At 40.5% G+C, this 20,010-nt stretch overlaps 1 protein-coding gene across 6 annotated transcripts in view; it reads left to right on the top strand.

The window, feature by feature from the left end:
• The window catches only part of spsb1 (splA/ryanodine receptor domain and SOCS box containing 1), a 63,432-nt gene extending 49,259 nt beyond the window's left edge, over positions 1–14,173 (top strand). For all 6 annotated transcript variants that reach the window (XM_052039602.1, XM_052039599.1, XM_052039604.1 and 3 more), the window contains one exon: positions 13,406–14,173. In XM_052039602.1, the coding sequence (XP_051895562.1) occupies positions 13,406–13,533 (128 nt within the window). In that variant the 3' untranslated portion in view covers positions 13,534–14,173. The remainder of the gene's footprint in view (positions 1–13,405) is intronic.
• Positions 14,174–20,010: the final 5,837 nt, after the last annotated feature.

Here is a 20,010-nt window from a genome sequence, read left to right as displayed (position 1 = left end):
TAGATTGGATGGTGAAGATGTTTGGCGTGCTTTCCTTCATCAGTAAGGCCATCAGTGCGAGATGGGAAATCATGTTACAGCTGCACAAGACATTGAGATCAAACTTGGAATACTGAGCGCAGTTCTGGTTGCCTGGGTGTAGGAAGGATGTCATTAAGCTAGAAAGTGTGCAGAAAGTATTCACAAACATGGAGTGCTTGAGCTGTAAGGAGAGACTAGATAGGCTGGGGTTGTTTTCCCTGGAGCAAAGGAGGCTGAGGGGTGACCTTGTAGAAGTTTATAAAATCATGAAGGGCATAGATAAGAGTAGGAGAGTCCAAAACTAGAGGGCATAGGTTTAAGGTGAGAGGGGAAAGATTTAAAAGGGATCTGAGACAAGTTGTTCAGAGGGTGTTGGGTATATGGATGAGCTGCCGGGGAAGTGTTCGAGGCAGATTCAATTACAACATCAAAAAGACATTTAGACAGTACATGGACAGGAAAGCTTTAGAGGGCTATGAGACTAGCTCAAGTAGACAACTTGGTCAGCATGGATGAGTGGGGCTATTGCTGAGCTGCCCTGGATATCTGGGTATTCAAATTTGCATCCCTCTTTCCTCAATTGCTCCTCCCTTGCATGACTATTGAAATTTGATTAAATACTTTGAAGCCTCCTGGAGTATGTTTACAGCATTTAAAAGGTGTTGATGAATTTGCTCAGTCTAATCCTCCACATACTGTGGAGATGTGTACTCTTGAATTTATAATATTAAATAGGCTTTTAGCAAAAACCCAAACGTAGGTCATTGCTCTTTTGGTTGAAAGTTTAAATGTTCATTTTTAGGGTGCAGATGTAATCTATACTTGCCAGGTGAATGAAACCAAGCAAAATATTCAACCTTTTTAATATATACCAAGGTTTCTTGGTACTTACTAGACAAACTTGGTAGTTATGCAAGGAGATATTGCAACAGACGACAGCTTGGCCAATGAGGTTTGGGTCTGGGAGCCTGCTGACTTGGTCACCGATGGTAGTGATTAGAAATGGCAAACTGGATCTGGTTTGAAGGAATGTTGAAGTTTCTTGTGTTAGTGGCCAAAGTAGATGAGGCCATGGAGGGTGTAGGTGGGGCTTAAAGAATGAATTGTAAATCTTGAGGCTCTAATTGGAAGCTTGGACCAGCTGGCACAATAGTAGGCAAGCAGAATTCCATTTGGGTAATGGCAAACATTGAGGTAAGCTGAACTTTTAAGGTGTTGGGGTGTGGAATGAGAGATGTGGGTTTAAGCAGCTAATGTGCTGAAGTAGGTGTTGCTAACTTTCTGCAGTGGAAAAGTACTTATTTTTTTTGTTGTACAGCAGCTGAACCTACAACTACATCTCAGTCAAATGGGAGCCAGTTTGTAAACTGTCTGGATTAGTGTTGCCAGCAGTGGAATCCATGTGTTATGAGCTTGTTCCGGGATCTTGCCTGTCTTTAGTGTGGGAACGTGTTAGTAGTCTTGACAGTGTTGAGATGGTGGTGACAGCTGGATGCCATGAGTAGTGGATGACTTCTGAGAAACATGTTAAAATTTGCAAAGTGTGTTCACTGCCTTAAAACTGTCATTAAATAGAAAACCTTGTCTGGGCTGCCTTCCACCACAAAATACTTTAATTTCCCCTCAAACATTCTTGAGTACTTGATGCACTGATTGCCCCTGAAACAGTGTGCCATTTGTGGATTTTCTGTTGATGAAATAATCTTCCTTTCTGAACTATAAGTATAGTTAATTGGGTGATTTTTTTTTAAACTACACCCTAGATTTAATTATGATCCTATGCCCATTGACTTTTCTCCAGTAAATTCCAAAACTATTGGTGCATTAATCAATAAACCAATACCAGTACCAATCTGAATGGGAGTGGAGTCCAGTGTGAAATTTACTATTTAAAACCAAAAGATGTAGGAACAGAATTTGGCCATTCAGCCCACCGAGTCTGCTGCTTCATTTGATAATGGCCGATTTATTTTTTCCCTTGACTCCATTCTCCTGCCTTCTCCTCATAACCTTTGACACCCTTACTAATCAAGAACCTATCAATCTGTTTTCAATATATCCAATGACTTGGCCTCCACAAATGTCTGTGGCAATGAATTCCACAGGTTCACCACCCTCTGGCTAAAAATTCCTCCTCATTGGTATTGGTTTATTGTCACTTGTACCGAGGTACAGTGGAAAAACTTGTCTTGCATACCGATCGTACAGGTCAATTCATGACACAGTGCAGTTACATTGAGTTAGTACAGAGTGCATTGATGTAGTACAGGTAATAACAGTACAGTGTCACAGCTAGAGTGCAGTGCAATAAGGTGCAAGGTCACAACAAGGTAGATTGAGGTCAGAGTCCATCACATTGTATAAGGGAACAGTTCAATAGTCTTATCACAGTGTGGTAGAAACTGTCCTTAAGTCTGGTGGTACGTGCCCTCAGGCTCCTGTATCTTCTACCCACCTCAGTTCTAAAGGGATGTCCTCCCATTCCGAGGCTGTGTCCTCTGGCCCTAGGCTCTCCCACAACTGAAAATCCTCTCCACATCCACTCTATCCAGGGCTTTCAATATTCAGTAGGTTTCAATGAGATTTCTCCGCCCCCCCCCCCCCCCCACCTTGCAAATCTGCAAATCTAAACTCCAAGTACAGGCTCAGAGCCATCAAATGCTCCTATGTTAACCCTTTCATCCTTGGGCTTGGGATCGTTCTTGTAAACCTCCTCTGGACCCTCTCCAAAGCATACTCTTTCCCATCAGGTAGAAGATACAGGAGCCTGAGGGCACGTACCACTAGACTTGAGGACAGCTTCTACCCCACTGATAAGACTATTGAACAGTTCCCTTATACAATGAGATGGACTCTGACCTCATCTACCTTGTTGTGACCTTGCACCTTATTGCACTGCACTTTCTCTGTAGCTGTGACACTTTACTTTGTACTGTTATTGTTTTTACCTGTACTACATCAATGCACTCTGTACTACTCAATGTAACTGCACTGTGTAATTGACTTGTACGATTGGTTTGTAAAACAAACTTTTCACTGTACCTCAGTACAAGTGACAATAATAAACCAATACCAATAAAACTGCTCACAATGCTCCAAATATGGTCTGATCAATGCCTTGTAAAGCCTCAGTATTACATCCTTCATATTCTCGTTGTCTTGAAATGAATGCTAACATTGCATTTGCCTTCCTTACTACTGACTCAACCTGCAAGTTAACCTTTAGAGAATCCTGTACTTGGACTCCCAAGTCCCTTTGCACCTCCAATTTCTGAATTCACTCCCCATTTAGAAAATAATCTTGGTCTTTATTCCTTGTACCAAAGTGCATGCCGCACACTTCCCTATGCGGTTTTCTATATGCCACTTCACCCTGCTGCCTCAACACTACCTGCCCCTCCACCTACTGTATCTTTGTATCATCCACAAAGCCATCAATTCTGTCATCCATATCATTAACATATGTGAAAAGTCGTGGACCCAATACTGGCCCCTGTGGAACATCACTAGTTACCAGCAGCCAACCAGAAAAGGCCTCCTTCATTCCCACTATTTGCCTTCTGCCAGTAGCCAATCTTCTATCTTGTGGGCAAATGAAAAGTGTTTTTCTTTGAGCTTAGTTGGCATTGGTTCTGTGCATATCTGGCATGACAGTGGCCCATTTGTTAGCTGTGACTGGGCATTCAGGAAAGCAATAAGCACTCTGGGGTAACCTGTTGATCTCCAAGTGAGGCTTAAACTTCATCTGATTACAAAGTCTTGTAAGATGATAAACTGCAAGGCTGCAAAATAAGGTGTTTCTAAACTGCTTGAATCGCCCAAATGGGCTCGTATGTTTTATTGTAAACAGTGCAATTGGATTTGTCTGCTAAGCAAGCACGATCCAGTCATTGGTCCTTTTGTGTAGTTACATTCTGCTGCATAAAAGGAGCTTGCAATGACCAAATGCTGCCTTGTTCATTTGAGGTAATGAGTGTCAGTCCAATACAGAGCATAAAGCAAATTGTGTCTGCAATTGTGTTGGATGGAGAGGGTTGTTAGAGATATCAACTAGATCACTTCAGTTAATTTGGCATCTGCTTGGATTCAAAGGCAGATCTGAATTTGCGATACTTGACTTTTGTCCTTTTTATATGGAGGTTAGAGTTGTCTTCTATTGCACTGCATTTGACTTCAACAGCTTTAAGAACACTTCTGCATTTGGCACCTCCACTCTTGAGGTGACCTAGAGCCTGACTAAGTTCTTGGCCAGGGAAGTTAATTATGCCCATGATAAGTGGGAGTTTGTTTACTTCTGGTAGAAATACATGAATATCATAAACTTGATCACTTCTAGAAGTGGTTGGAATCTGAATATTTCGTGAAAAACTTTCACTGAGTGACTGAAATGGAAGGCATGGGTGGCTATGTTCTTTTTGAACATCCTTAATGAGGTGATTTACTTTACTTTTGGGCTGATGGGAAAATGGGTCTTGCTCAACACTACCAACCCTTCCCAGTGAGCTGCTAACTGAATTACAATGGTCTTTGTGGAAAAGGTTGAAGATTTACACTTGCAACTGTAATGATTTTGCAATTTGATGTCCTGAATTAAACAGCCAGCAATGAACTTTTTAAGTAAAAAAAAGTGTCATTATTGTAATTTGAGGTGCTGGGAGTTGCAGGATTTTAACCTGGCTGTGAAGAAACAGCTATACAAGTACAGCTCACAACTGTGATAGTTAGGTTTTCATGCCCTTGCTGTCTTTGACAATTTCCTATCTAGTCCACTTTTTGGAGATGCTACAGAAAGCCAATGGCATCTCTTAAACACATAGCAACCTTTTTGTTCTTCAGCTGAGGGAGTTGAGCACTGCACCATCCACTGCTGAACATTATCAGGCTCCAGCACTTCATGGTTTAGTTTTAAAATTGGAAATTTCATCTGCTGGAGCAAACTATGCAAATTATAACTGCTAGTTTCATTTGCCAGATAGTCAATTGCAAATTGCCAAGCTTCTGTGAAGTTGTATTAGGTTCCATAAAAGGAGATCAGAGGGTGGTGAGTGTGGAATAAGCTGCCAGCCCAAGTGGTAGATGCAGGTTTAAGTGTAACATTTGAGAGGTTTGGGTAGGTACGTGGATGGGGAGGGGTTTGGAGGGATATGGTGCAGGTAGATGGGACTAGGTAGAAGATCAGGTGGCATGGACTAGATGGGCCGAAGGGTCCGTTTCTGTGCTTTAGTATTCTGACTCTGAGATGCTTCTGTTAAAAGCAAAAATAATAGATCAGACCCTGTACTTCTGACAAAAATTACTGTATTGTAGAAGGAGTTACTGGGGTTTTGCTTGACCAGTACAAAATGCAGTAAAAATCACTATCGTAAGTGTTTGAAAATGTTACTCTTTGAACTGCTTTCTTCATTTCTATGCCTGCTTCTGCTCTGCTGTTGAATTGAGGTTTTTAACCACTTAATTCGTGTCAGTCATTCCAGTATGTAATACCTCCAAAATGAACATCCAGGCAGATAAAGCTGGTTCCAGGATCGGGGAAATGATGGTTGAGATGTCAGAGTAGAGTTTTCTTGCAGGGCTTTGCTCAGGTAATAGTATTGTCCATATTTTCACTGTTACCTGCACCATCCATGGAGATAAAATGGCCAAATGCACATATCCTTGTTGCAAGTTGTAAAGAAAGGAATTTGCTTGAAGACAAGTGAACCTTGTCAAGCTGATAGCATTGACAAGTGGATTTGGCACCTTTGACCTTGGGCAGCAAGTAACCCTGAGGTAATGCTGGCAAATGTAAGCATAGGGGGAAAATCATTTGAACCTCAAAGGAATTGTGGCTTCAGTCACCTGAATAGTACTTTGATTTCTTCCTGGTGAAGAGCTGGGTAGTGGCTAGTAAAGTGACTTCCAAATAATCATACAGTATCTTGGTAAATGGCTTGTCACAGTAAACAAACTATTTCATTGGAGTAGAAAGATCATGGGAGCATTTCAACCCTAAAGCTTTGGTGGAAAACTACAACTTCAGAAATGGGAATCTGAAATTGGTAAAACTGTTAGCAAGAATTGTCTTGGTATCACAAGTTGATGTTTAGTTATTTTCAATCTATCAAATTAAGTTAAACACAACGTGATTTTCCACCCCCACCACCAGAAAGTTCTGCCTCTTTCTTTGTCTGCCTCTGTTCCCTTGTCAAGGGTCCCTTGCTGTGACTTGCTGAGGTGTATGTGTGAAACTGGTGCAAAATGGTTTGAAGATGTAACAAGAGATTGATTTGCATGCAGTGCACAATTTTAAAACAGCACATACTTTAACTGTAAGAAAAAGGCAGGTCCTCAATGTGCCAATCTAAAGCTGGGGTAGTTGATCAAAGTAGCTTAGTCGTGATTTCTGTATAGAACGGAAGCTTTTCAGCAAAAAGCTAGAGGAGATCTACACTGAAGCCGAGGAGAACAATGGGAAATTGGGCATGTGCAACATTCCAACCAGCGATGGTGGGAAGCAGAATGACTTCAGGGTGAAGTATGGTTAAATGGTCATTGCATTGACATGAGTTTTTGGTACAGCAACAGACTTGTTAATTTCAGGCAAATGTACATCGTTGGGTATGTCCTCCTGAAAATACCTGAACATGAAAACATTTGGGTTAAGTACTGAAGACAAGATTTTAATATATCAAAGTTATTAAGCAGAACCACTAGTTGTAATTGATTATACTAATCTACCACTAACTTTGTACAAAGGTTGGCATTGAAGATAAACTGAAAAGATTTTCAGCATGGATGCTTCAACCTTCCTTTGGACATGTCATTGGGAAATATGCAGAAATGTTCAAGGATGCTGAGTATTACAGACTGACTGACTGTTCACCAAGCCAGATTCAAAACCAGTCTACTTTAATGCTGATGCATTGAAGAATTGGATGGAGGCATTAAGGGTTTTTGAAGAGGAGGCAGTGACAAGAATGGCAGTTGTAGCTCAAGTGGACTGTGGTGATTACAGGGTGATTGGTTCTGCATATTACACATTTTAGACAGTACCTCTAACATGAGTCGTAAGGCATCTCAAAGATTTGACACTGAGCCATTGAAGGAGTTAGTGACCAAAAAATGCTTCTCAAACTAAAATTCTTGGCAAGCAGCTTTTAAAAGTGGAGTTAACTCTTGGTTCAAGGTGAGAGTTCCAGACCGTGAGGCAAAGGGGTGAAATGTACTGTTTGATGCAGCTGGTGACGGTGAGTTAGTGTTTCAGTTTTTGCCAGAACTAGTGGCACAGTTAGTTATCCAGTGTACAAGGAACCAGGCCAGAAATTTAGTGCAGTTTGAAAGTGAGGTTCTCTCCCACTTCTGGAGTCGGTGGGTATCTAATCTGAAATGATAGCAATTTTGGTAATTGCAAAGAGATTTTTCACATTGAGTTAAAATCATGGCAGACCATTTATCTGAGTAGAGCAGAAAGCTGTTAATGCTGATGAAGATTAATCATAATGATGGGCATAAGAAAAAGCAGCTTGGGTGGGAGGAGGATTTAGTTCCCAGCATTTCTGCATTTTCAGTTGTGACGTCAACTCGTTGGGTGCAATTGTGAGGTATTTGTTGGCAGGCAGACATTCTGCTGTCTGGACAATTATAAACTAATGCAAATGATCATCTGCTTCCCCACAAAATGCACTCCAGCACACAACTGTTCACGGGTGTTTTTTGAACGATCTGAAGTTATTTTGAAGCTTGTAGATTTCAGGAAAAATCCTGTATAGGTGGCATTGACAAGATTTCATGTACAATAATGTTCCCGGTGGCCAGTAAATTTATTAAATCTATCCACTATAATTAGTGTTTAGTGATTAGATTGTCTTGTAGCCAATGGTATGTGATGACATCTAGTGTTAGTGGCAAGTTGAAAGAAAAGCAGAACAAGACATGGTAGGATAATTGTTCTGGATTTTTTTGGTTCATCCATTGTCCCCAGTTAACAACGTTAAGTTTAAAAATTACCATTTTTATTTTCAGGTCAGGAATCAAATGAAATGCTGTGCTGAGTGTTCATTGGATCAGGGTTAATACGGCATAATCTGGTAGCTGCAGCAGCATAATGTGTAAGCACAGGAACAATTTTGATTTTGGTCCATGTGGCAGTTGTCAATTCTGGATTTCTTGTGTTAAACTTTAACAATGAGTAAGGCTTGGTCTTGACTGTACTGAAAGTGTATTTAAGTTGTTTGTGCCCTCACTGGCAGTATCTTTAATTGTAGATGACTCTTACACTTGAGGTGACTGGTCAAAACCAATGTGGATCTGCAGACTCTGCCACAGGTGAGGCAGGAGGTGCTAGACTGATGAGGTGTGCAGTAGGGGGGAGGGGTAATGTGGTATGCTCCTGGGTTTCCACATATTTCAAATGTGACTCTGGGTTGTCAGCACTGCTCCCCCTTTGTTGTCGGGGCTAGATATTTTCCTCAAGTCAATGAGGATGTTACTTTATTGAAGAGACATTGATCATTCTTCGATCTTTCTGCTGAGAGAGAACAATCTGTTGCTGTGATGGAGCTCTTTGTTTCTGGAGTCTGGTGTCAGACATGCAAATTGTGTGGCCTGCCCATTGGAGCCAGCTGAATGTGATTAGTGTTGATGTTGCCCTGGGAGAGGTCCTTTAAAATGATTCAGCTATTTCTTTTGAATTCCTGTTCTGAATCACTTGCTGATTTTTGTACTTTGCACTGTCTGTAAATTAAGAGTGTAACACTCGTGATTTAGCTTTGCTCTAACTTGTGTCTGGTTTGCCTTGTCTCACTGGCAGCTGTTTTATAGGAGAGCTGGATCTATAAGGAATTGATTATAATCTTCACTTGAAGTGAGCATTAGTTAAAATTAGCTATAATTTGAGAATTTAAATGATAGATTAGGGCTAAGAACTGATTCTTGGGACATCCACTAAGTTACATCCTTAACCTTAGAACCTGTAATTGAAAGCTGCCGGCTGGTCATTTAAAAATGTTCTGTCTATAGCTCAGTTTAACCATATGCCAGATGAGCTAAATGAAGTTTCCCAGCAGGAGTGGCTTTAGCTTAGTGTAAGGTGCAGTACACATGCACATCTCATCTGGAGCGTGGGTAGAGATGATTGTGCTTGACTGTGATGCATCTGGCACAGTCTAGGTCTTGTTTGGGTGAGGTTCTGTGGAGATCTGCTTGGGTATTAAAATCTGTCCCAGTGCTTAACTGCTTCCTGACCTGACTGGTGCCTTAAAATAACACATGTAGGAATGCTATTCATATGCCAGTAATACTAAACATTTAACATCTGTTAAAGTACGGAGCTGAGTGGCACAGTACGGTCCATCCTTGACGTCCTTATCAAAATATAATTCAAACCTGGAACATGTCAAGTAGCCATGCTCCAACACACTGGCTTCATCCTTGGTGCTGGCCAGCTACTGATTTTACTTTGGGCTGGTAATGCCATTTGTTTGTATTCAGCCAAAATGCGGTTGAGGCCAGAGCAGTGGTGGTATTGTCTGCTTTTCGCATCCTTCAAGTACCCTTCCGTAAAACTAAATTTTTCTAAAGGCATTTTGTCATCTGAACACTATTTGGATTTGACAGACTGTTTAGTTCACTTAAGGTGATCATTTATGTAAATAAGGCATTGCTATTGGATACAAACATGCATCCTCATCCCCAAGCCAACCTTACCATCTGATTGCTAAATGTTTTCAGTGGGATTTTGGCCAGCAAAATGGAAATCCATTTATCCTTTAATCATCAAATGTCAAATTTTAGATGCTGGAAATGTGAAACAAAATGCTGAAAATACTCAGCAGGTCAGACAGCATCTGAGGGAAGAACAATCTTTCTGGTCAAAGACTATCTGTTTTTCTGGTGTTTCTAGCATCTTTTTGTCGCCATTAATATGCTCAACAGCCTCTACTTTTCCAGTCTTTAAGTGATCCTTTGAGTTTCTAACACAACCTATTAAATTAGAATTTCATTCCAAGCCTAGAGCAGCAGTGTTTGCCTTAGCTAGAATATTGGTGCTGGTATCCAAAACGAGTGGATATTTTATCCAAGCTAATGTACCATTAAGTATAAATTCAAAACTGTCTCATTGGCAGCCTGTTATGTGCAGTTGTAAACCTGACCTTTGTCACCATTGTTTTCAAAAATTGTGACCACTTTGCTCTTGAGCAGAAATGTACAGTATTACAGGATCAATAGGGGTCATGTCCTCAATGGTGGCTTGTGTATGATTTTAATTTTGAGGTGAAGTGATGGCCAAAAATTATTGCCAGAATTAAGGGTAATCGATCTATTCAAGCAGGTGACCATGTGATTGGGAGGTGGGGTATCCCTGAAGATGGACACTGGGGTTTTCTGTTTGGTCCTGGCAGGTAACATAGTGAAAGAGAATTTAAAAAAAACACTTGCAGATGCTGAATCTGAAATAAAACTGAAGTGCTGGAGATTTTTGGTAAGTTGGGCAGCAGTTATAGAAAGGGAAATGGTTAATGCTTTGCGTCTGGGACTCCATGCCAGAACTGGGAAAGAAAAGTTCCATTTCAGTCAGAGCAGGTGGGTGAGGGATGGGTAAAGCAAAGGGGAGACTCTCTAGAGCAAGTTCAGATAGGTTAATTGGCACTGTTACAAGGACATTAAGCAGCTTCTATTTATTGTAAATGATGAGGCTGTGGAATATGCTCAGCAGGCCAGACTATACTAATAGAATAAGAAAAACCAAGCCAAGGCAGGAATGGTCAATCCTGATACCAAGGTTGGAGTGGGATAGTGAATTTAAAATGGCAGGCACCTGAAGCTCGCTGACTCCTGTGGATGAAATGGAAGTACTTCGTTTTCTTTCCCCAGTTCTGGGATCTGAAACATTGGCTGTTTCTCTATCTACAGATGCCCCCTGACCTGAGTATTTCTGGCATTTTCTGTTTTTATTTCAGGTGGCATAATATACTGGTTGCCTCATTTTGAGGTAATCTCTGATCAGCAGGAATGCTTCAGAAGTTGTATGAATGGACTAGGAATATCTTGGTGCAGGGATTTTTGGTACAGTGCAAATTTAGAATGAGGAAGTTGGCAATATTTGCAATGAAGCAATCTGGCACAAGGTTTTATCTTGCAACATTTCCTGCCGATGTTTAGGATGCTAGATAATTGACTGTGGCTATTCATCACTCGTACATGTATCTTGGTGTTGTGCAAGTTTTTTGATTGGTCTTGAGACGAATACAAGAATGGAGTTTTTTTTCCAAGCAGTTTTGAAGGCTGTTATATAAATCAGTGATAATTGAATGTTTTAAGTGACTAATTCTTTTATGGTTTGGTTTTGGGCATGTTTTATTCTTCCTGTAGCCAACATTAAACCTATTTCTGGGAGAATGCTAGTTTTACAGAACAAAGGGCTATAGAGTTCCCATTACTCCGGTACAATAAACAGTCAAGGGTTTTTAAACTCAGTGGAGTGGAATGACCATCTTTTCATCCAGTCTCACTCACTGCACAAGTACTTGAGGCTGCATCAAAGCCAAGTACCAACATTTGTTGTGGAGCCACAGTTTTAATATATTGAAGGTATCACTCCAGTGACTTTAATTAGAATTGGGTGCTATATAGCATTGAAATGGCAGTAAATGTAGCAGATTTAAATGCTGGTGTTGGATTGAATAATATTTTTAACCAAAAAGCTTTAAGATTTAGTGGAACTTTGATCCATCCTCATTGTGCAGCATTTATCTTCCTCATTAGTCCAGAAAGTGAACCAGGGATCCAAAGTACAAGTGGGATGTACAGCCAGAACCGGGATCCAGACTGGGTGTGTTGTGCAGCTGAGACTGAGGTTTGAAACATCAGTGGTCAGGAATGTGGGTAGGGGTTAATGGTCAGAGCCAGGGTCCGGAATGTTTGTATGGTTCCTACTCCCTATAGATTTGATAGAAAGTTCGCATGTTATACAGTTGTATAATTAAATGAAGTATTAATAGAGGAGCATCCAATAGTCCAGAAAATCTGCCAGACTAGTATTTCAAAGGTCTGGAGGTGCAAGATTATTGGAGTTTTAATGTACTTCTGGTCACTTGGTTACACTGCAGAATTACATTGCAGATTGAAGTCGCTGACTTTTTAGTTGAATGTCTGGTGTTTAGTTTTAAAGTAACAAAAACAAAGTTTGGCTATTGCCCTCTGAGGTGAAGTTTTGTCTGAGAATGTCAGTCAGCTTTTCTTGGCAGTTTATAATGTCCTACAGAAGAGTGACTGAACCTCAGCTGTGGAACAGTCAATTCCTCCAAGGAGTGCTATTGTCAGATTGGCTGCTGCTCTAAAACAGCAATTTAATCCTTGGAGGGCAGTTGTAGCTTTACGCCAAAATACACTGGTTTAGTTTATTCCATGAATACTCCTGCATGTTCTCGGGTTGTGTAAACTCTCTTTTGCATTCGGTACAAAAATTTACAGAATCTGTCACGAGCGTCTTGAAATACTCTAGGAACGAATGGAGGGGTTGTCCTGTGTTAGCCAGTTTGAACAGGTAGTTGTGCTGTACGTGTAATTGCAGTGTGCTGTCAGTCATTATGCTTCTGGGTGTTTTTTAAACCAGGCAGTGTCAGATTTCCAGGGATGATAATGAAGATTGGAGCCCCTAAGTAGCTGGGTGGGAACTGTCCTGTTTTCCAGTTGTGTAATACATTTTTGTGTATTTGGAAGTTTGCACCAAACTTAGACTCTTTGCAGTTTAATATTATTAAATTGTAATATTTGCCTTGCTTGCAAGTGAGGTATGAAGATCTGTTAGACCGGAGCTGATCACGATGTATCACTTACTTTGACTTCCCAATGGCAGATAAACAGGGACACGGCTGTTCGAGTAACGTCAGGGAAAAATACTTTCACGTGGAGGACCACTGGTAGCTGCTTGGGGTGGGGTTTTGTTTGAAGTTTTCGAAACTGATATTTCCACTGGCAAGAATGTTGAGGATTACTGGTCCAAGATGGGCAAACAGTTTGCCCAATGTGTGCTTGTGGGTCCAGTGCTCCCTCCAATCCCTTTGACAGCACCTTCCTTCAACATCTAATAGCAACAAATGATCTTTGCTACCGTAAGGGTGCAAGTATGACATTGTCTGAAAGTTTATTGGAAGCAGAAATGCTTCTTGTATTTGAACAAGTGTCCTTGAACAGTGACCTGCAAGTGTCCTTGAACAGTGACCTGCAAGGCTTTGGACAACTGGGAAGTGAGTGGAACCTCGAGTCCATTAGTACTGTAAATTTTTGGTTCTATGCAATACTTTCATTTTCAGATATTGTGCATTAAGTTGGATATTGTTAATGTAGAATATAATGTAAATGTAAAATACAATGTAAGTGTAACACCCTTTCTCTTCCCTTTTAGCGGAGCCATTGCCATTGATGGATCTCTGTCGGCGTTCAGTCCGGGTTGCACTTGGCAAGGACCGCTTGAATGAAATCCAGTCACTACCACTACCAGCATCCCTGAAGAGTTACCTTATGTACCAATGACAGCGTAAGAAAAGGACTGAAACCCTAAGAGACATTGTACACGGGCAGTTAATCCATTTAATCTTCCATCCATTGTGGTGGGCATTATTTTCAAACTCTGGTCTTGTTTTACCCAAAACTTGAACGCTTTCATCCAGTCATTTTTGGGGTCCAGAGATTTTACAAGTTGGGAGATTTTTTATCGGTGGAAAATCTTAAATTGAATGACATATCAACCAAATCCCCAAAGATGTTTTTATTTTTCAATTTCAAAGGCAGCTTTCTTTTAAAATTAGTATAATCTACATTTCACATTGTCAAAATAGAAATTTACCCTAGTCTTTCTGCCGTGTATTGCTACTTTGCAAAAAAAAAATGCTGGGCATAAAATATATTCTTTTAAAAGCTGCTATTGAAGTCTTTAAGGAGAAATGTTAGTATTTGGGGCAGGAAATGGGTAGGTGCTGGCAGTGGGTGTGGGGAGATTTACATTGGATATTTGACTGCAGGGAAAGTTTTGAAGATGTTGGTTTGAATTCAGTACATTGAAAAGACTGATTTAGTCCATCCAAAGGGAACTGTTGCATCTAACACTGAATTCCTTGCTCTCCCTAATAATGACAATAAACCAAATCTTAATATTAAATTTGTCCTACTCTAACTTTGCAGTTGGTCTGGTTTCATTCCTATATCTTGATTTGATTCATTTGCCCTTTCTTGCTAGAGTGCACACAAAATGTATCCAAATTGTGAATTAAAGGAATAGTGTTTCTGAATGCCAATATCTTAATCACGAAGACTTTTACTAGCCGTGCTGGTAGAAAACTCTCCTAATTGCTACACTTTGCAAATAACCCGAGTCCAAAGGTGATTCAGCACCTATTGGTTTTAATGTGCAATATGTGGATAAAATGGTGGTTTTTAAAACATTAAATAAAATTTAAATTCCAAGTTGGCTTCTGTTTACTTTGAGAGTTGTTAAAATTTGGTTTGCAACAAGGTTGAGAAATTGAATCCTACAGATAGCTGAAAGATATCTCAGTGCCTGTGAAATATCACTGCTCTGACCCTAAGTGGTTCTGTCCTCTTTGTCCTGTGGATGTGTTAAGTATGGCACTGCTAACCATTATCACTTTATCATTGCACTCTGCTTCACAGTTGTCTAATTTTTAAGGCACTAATGAGAATTTGTACAGTTTCCTTATTGATGTTCCAGTTCAGCACCTGGGTGTTGACCTGACCGAGAATGCAGCTGACATGGTTTAAAATGAGTCCCATGTTTCCAAGGGCAGGTGTGTCCTGTGGCTGCAAGCTATTTTGTGTCCCTTTTTGAAGGAGAAATCCTATATATCCAGGGAAGATGTAATTTGAAGGACAGTAAATTTCTTAAATAAGTTTTCCAATTGACATCCATGCTTTGAATCATTTTCAAATGGGGGAAAAAACTAGCAGATATTTGCAGTGAACATATCGTTATGGTATGTGATATTTCTACGATGACTATTTGTTGCTTGTCCGAAGCCTCCATTTACTGGATTAAGGTGAACAGTGGTGTAATGTGGCTGTACTTTAAACCACCACTCTAGTTAGCTTTTAAAGCTTAGTCTGTTCGGACTAAATTGTGCAAACTTGTGGCGTTGACTGTTAGCTCTGCATCTGCTAACTTGGTGATTAAAGGGTGCCATCTGTATGAAAGTAGTGCCTTTTGATTTGGAGGGAATGAAGAACAGTTGGCTTTGTTGCTCTGATCTCTGTACAAGCAAGAAAATCAGCCAAACTCTCCTAGCTTTCTCTGAAGTTTTCCTCTCTGAAAGGAGTAATGTTTTAACCATGGCAAACATTGTTAGCAGATTGGCTATTTTACAAGAAAATCAGTATATGTGACACACATGGTTGCTCTAACTGCTGAATGAGCTTGACTAAGTCTTGGCTAAACCTGAAAGAGTTACAAGTCAGCGAAGCTTTGTACTGATGTGATTTTTTTTTTGGTATATTGCACCTTAAGCAGTTTTCCAGAAAGGAAGTTTTACTATTCCTTGAGCATCCTGGATTACTACAACTGAGATCTTTTTAAATTCAGAGGCCTAACCAGGTTTTGGGCAAGCGGTAAGTGACTCGTTTACGCTGATGTGGGTTGTTGATGTTTCTAAACTATTATACCTTGACCTACATGGTTTGAATCTTGTGCCCATTTTGGAATGTTGTACAGACTGAAGGAATACATCAGTTCAGTCACCAAGAAGTCCTTGTTTGTTGTTGGAAGAAACTTGCTTTAATGTTAGGGCAGCATGCACAAAACATGAACTTAACAAATCTGTTCAGCTGACCTCATTTTCATCACTGCAATCCTGTATGATTTGGAAACAAAATCTTTATCCTTTATGCTGTAGATATTGTATACAAACATTTTAATAAAGTTTATTTAGAATGGAAAAATGTTGTATTCATTGATGCAAATATATGACCAAATTCAAAGGTTTGAAGAAGTGACATTATCTAGAGAATAGCCTGTCATTCTGTTCTCAATTTGATCCTATACTTGTCAAATGGGATTAAACTGCCATTTCAGATATCAAGTCTAGGTTCTTGCACAATTCTCCCCTGTTTGCCCCCACCAGGTCCCAATTGGTAGTAGTGATGGTGCTGTTTCCTTTTGTTCAACTGGAGAATACTGTGTGTGTATGCTTTAATGTGGTGTTAGAATGAGTGCTTTGGATGCAGGTACTAGTGGAACTCTAGTTTGAGTAACCTTGTTTATTCCGCAAATGTTTTTTGCTGTGATGTGAAAATGTGATTGAAGACAGCATTGCTGCATTCACAATTAGCTCCTAGAATGGTTTGGTAATCCATTTTAGAGGGCATTTAGAATTCAAACCTATTGGCTTACCATGGACCAGGCAAGTACTGTGGATTTCCCCCCTGGAGGATACCAGTGAACCATTGCTGAAGCTCGTCATTCCAGCTGCAATTTAAATTTCCCCGCTGCTGTGGTGGGGTTTGAGCTCCTTTCACGGAGTGAGTAGTCCTTGGCTCTAGAAACCAGGCAAGTAACTTAATCCCTTATTTCACTGTCTCCCATAATGTCTGATTCTCACCCCCTGCAGTACACGGCTTGAAAGTGCTACCTATACTTTCCAAGGCGCGGTGATGCGGAATGTAGCTGGTTATGAAATACTAAACTTTCAGGCCACGTTTAGTAAATGAGGTCTGAATGGCAGTTGAAAAGGATGTGCTTGAAGGCTCCTATTTTTAAAGGGATGTGATTGTTGAAGAAACAAACCACACACCATGCTCCATTTGTGCTTCCCCTCTTAAACCATTCTAACTGCAAAATCTGGATGTTTAGCTTTCCTCTGAACACTCGACCTAGTCCCCTTTTATTTAAAATCTGAATATTTTCACCATAGACTTTCTTTCAGTTGAAAGCAAAGGACCGGAGTCTCTGTACACTCTGTAGTCATTTGTAATTGTCCTTAACTAGCTTGCTTGAATATCATTATCACTACCTAATTATCTAGTATGGAATTGTAGGTTCTCTAGTCAAACCTATTGTTCATCAACATTCACCAATTGCTTTTAAACTAAGTAGCTTGATGATCCTCTTCAGAACAGTTAGTTACCCATGTACACTTCAGACCCCCAGTTATGAGTTTGGGCAAAGATAGACTTCCCGGTACGACCTAATACAAAATAATTTGGCGGTTGCTAGTGCTGTTGATTGAAATGTAGATAAAATGCTATTGATTACATGGGCTTTGAACTTTTTCAGACCAGAGTTTAAAATGGAGAGAATACTAAACTGGTAACAGCTAGTCATCATTTGTGATTAAGTTGTATCCCCTCCATGTTTTTGCTTTTTGTCTTCCAACCTGTGCTTTGAACCATCCTTTAACTATTTCACGATGTTCCTTTTGGTGAAAAGTCTTAAAACCGAGTATGAATGAGAAGTGTTGGGCAATGATTGTCCCAAAGCCGGTTGTTAGGAGCTTAATTCATAATATCAATTTCTGACTAGGATGTATTTTGGGTGCAGTGAGCACATGTTCAGTTGAAGCACTTTGAGTCAAACTTAATCAAATGTTTGCCTCGAGTCTGAAGCTGGCATGGGATTTGACCAAACCATGCGCATTCTATGGATTGACACAAGTAGCTTTTACCGTTGATCTTTTATGCAGTTCATCTCCTCTGTGCTGGTTTTGGCAAAGGTGAAGAGTCCTTGGTGCAACCTGAATTTTTCAGATACTAGTCCAATCTTTAAAAATGGCTTAAAATTCTCAATGAAGTTTCCTATTTAGGGTTGACTCTTAAGTACTTCGCTTGCTTTTGAATTCAAAGGCTGATCTCAACAGTTGGTGTGTGCAAATGTTACTTATTAGTTAATATCTGCAAGGATATTTTAACTAACCATGGATTTTGAATAATGGAAAATTGGTCCTTGTACCATGCACAGTGGAAGGAGTGTGGAGGATTAATGGTGAAATGAACTAAAGAAAATGAGGCACCTATTACATCCTATGATGAGCAGAAATTCTGCCATTGTCTCTAGGGCTCTGCATTAGTAGGTACTTCTCGTCCAATAAATGTAAACGGGCAAAAACTTGTGACATTGAAGTGTTCTATAAAATAGAAAACATGTCTAGCTTCACAGCAGCTAAGTGAGAGGAAACAATTGAAGCAAAATTGAATGTTAAATTGGTTTTTTCTCACGGTAATGAGACAAAATGAAATTTGGGGTGGGAAGTGGTGGTTGGAGAGGAACTTGTTCAAACTGTCGACTACTAGCACCTGCTTATCATGCTGTCAAATGGTAGTAAATGATTCCTAGTTAAACCTAAAGATAATCCAAGAGGTAGATCGTGTGTTAAAGATGGATGGATGGAAATATTCTGGGAAAGAATTCCAGCGTTTAGACCCAACACTCGAGACGTGACCCTTCCTGCCCTGACCCTAAACACCTCCATGGAAAAATGCAGCATGAGTTGTAGAGGAACAATTCTTACAGGTTGTAGGCCTGCAGAGGGATTTGAACATGATGAGTAATTAAAGTTGACAAGTCAGCAGCCAGGAGCTGTTGTGGGATTGAGGTGACGAGTAGAGGTTCCTTGCGGTGGGGTAGATGTGGGCATCAGAATTTTGGGTGAGCTCTGCTTAAAGGAATGTGGTAGATGGTCCCAGCCACAGTAGCAGCAGAGTCTTCGAGCCTAAAAGTGAGTATGGATGAAGGCTTCAGTGGCAGATGACCTTCAGGCAACAGTGATATAATGGAGGAAGATGTAATTGGGCAAGATCTTGCGGGATGGAGTTCAGAAACGTGAGTTAGGATCATGATGATGCGAGGTAGTGATTTTAACAATCTGGTTGAGTCTGAGAATGTGGATGCTGATTCAAATCGTATGGTGGGAGCCAAAGACGGTTTCTGTATTCCCAGTGTTGAACTACTTGATATTGGGAACAGTGTGTAGTCCTGTAAGCTCAGCCCTGCAGATGACTATATTCTGCAATGATTCCTATTGGAGCATTGCCATTCAAAGCAACAACTATCAAGATCATAGGAGTGGGAGTAGGAAACTATTTGGACCCTGCTGCCAAAGATGGGCTGAATGGCCCTTTACTGTGACTGTGGAACTTGTCAGGGTGCACCTTTTGCATTTCCTGATTTGTAATTCAGTACATTGAAAATGTCTTTAATTTCAAGAGCTCCATAGAAAATCGGAACCATCACAATTGACTTGTAATTAAAACTTTTAATCAGTATTCTGCAAACACAATTTTGCATTTGTAACACCCAACTCTCACCCCAAACTCTTTGGTGGTGTTTATCATCCCTGTGCACAATCTCTCATGGTGCAATAACCTTCAGTAAGCAACTAGCTTTCCAAGAGTGAAACAGTGATGCAGTGCTTCGGGCTGCTTCAAGCTCAAGGTGAATTTGATGCTGACCTTGGGTACTGTCTGTGTGAAGTTCATTTTCCCTGGGTTTCTTCCCATGTGTTGCAGACGTTGGTAGGTTAATTAGATACTGTGGATTGCCCCCAGTGTAGATATGTGGCAGGAGAAATAGTGTTATTGGGGGAGGGGGTGTGGGAGGAGTTGATGCAAGAGGGAAATGGAATCTGTGCGGATCGATACTTGGGTGTTGAGACAGTGTCAAAAGGCCAAGACCTGTGGTATGACTTTTCAAAAGTATTGAACTGAAGTTTATATGATAAGATATCTTAGTCACATGTACATCAAACAGTGAAATGCATCTTTTGCATAGGGTTCTGGGGGCAGCCCACAAGTGTTGCCACACTTCTGGCACCAACATAGCATGCCCACGATTTCCTAATCCTTACGTCTTTGGAATGTGGGAGGAAACCAGGGTACCCGGAAGAAACCCACGCAGACATGGGGAGAACGTACAAACTTCTTACAGACAGTGGCTGGAATTGAACCCGGGTCGCTAACTGCTACACTATTGTGGATCCTGATGTTTATTCACTATAACTCCAAGCTCCT

The sequence above is a fragment of the Pristis pectinata genome, chromosome 26 (assembly GCF_009764475.1).
Source record: "Pristis pectinata isolate sPriPec2 chromosome 26, sPriPec2.1.pri, whole genome shotgun sequence".
Classification (NCBI taxonomy): domain Eukaryota; kingdom Metazoa; phylum Chordata; class Chondrichthyes; order Rhinopristiformes; family Pristidae; genus Pristis; species Pristis pectinata.
The sequence above is the reverse complement of the archived record's forward strand: the minus strand, read 5'-3'. Positions and strand labels throughout refer to the sequence as shown.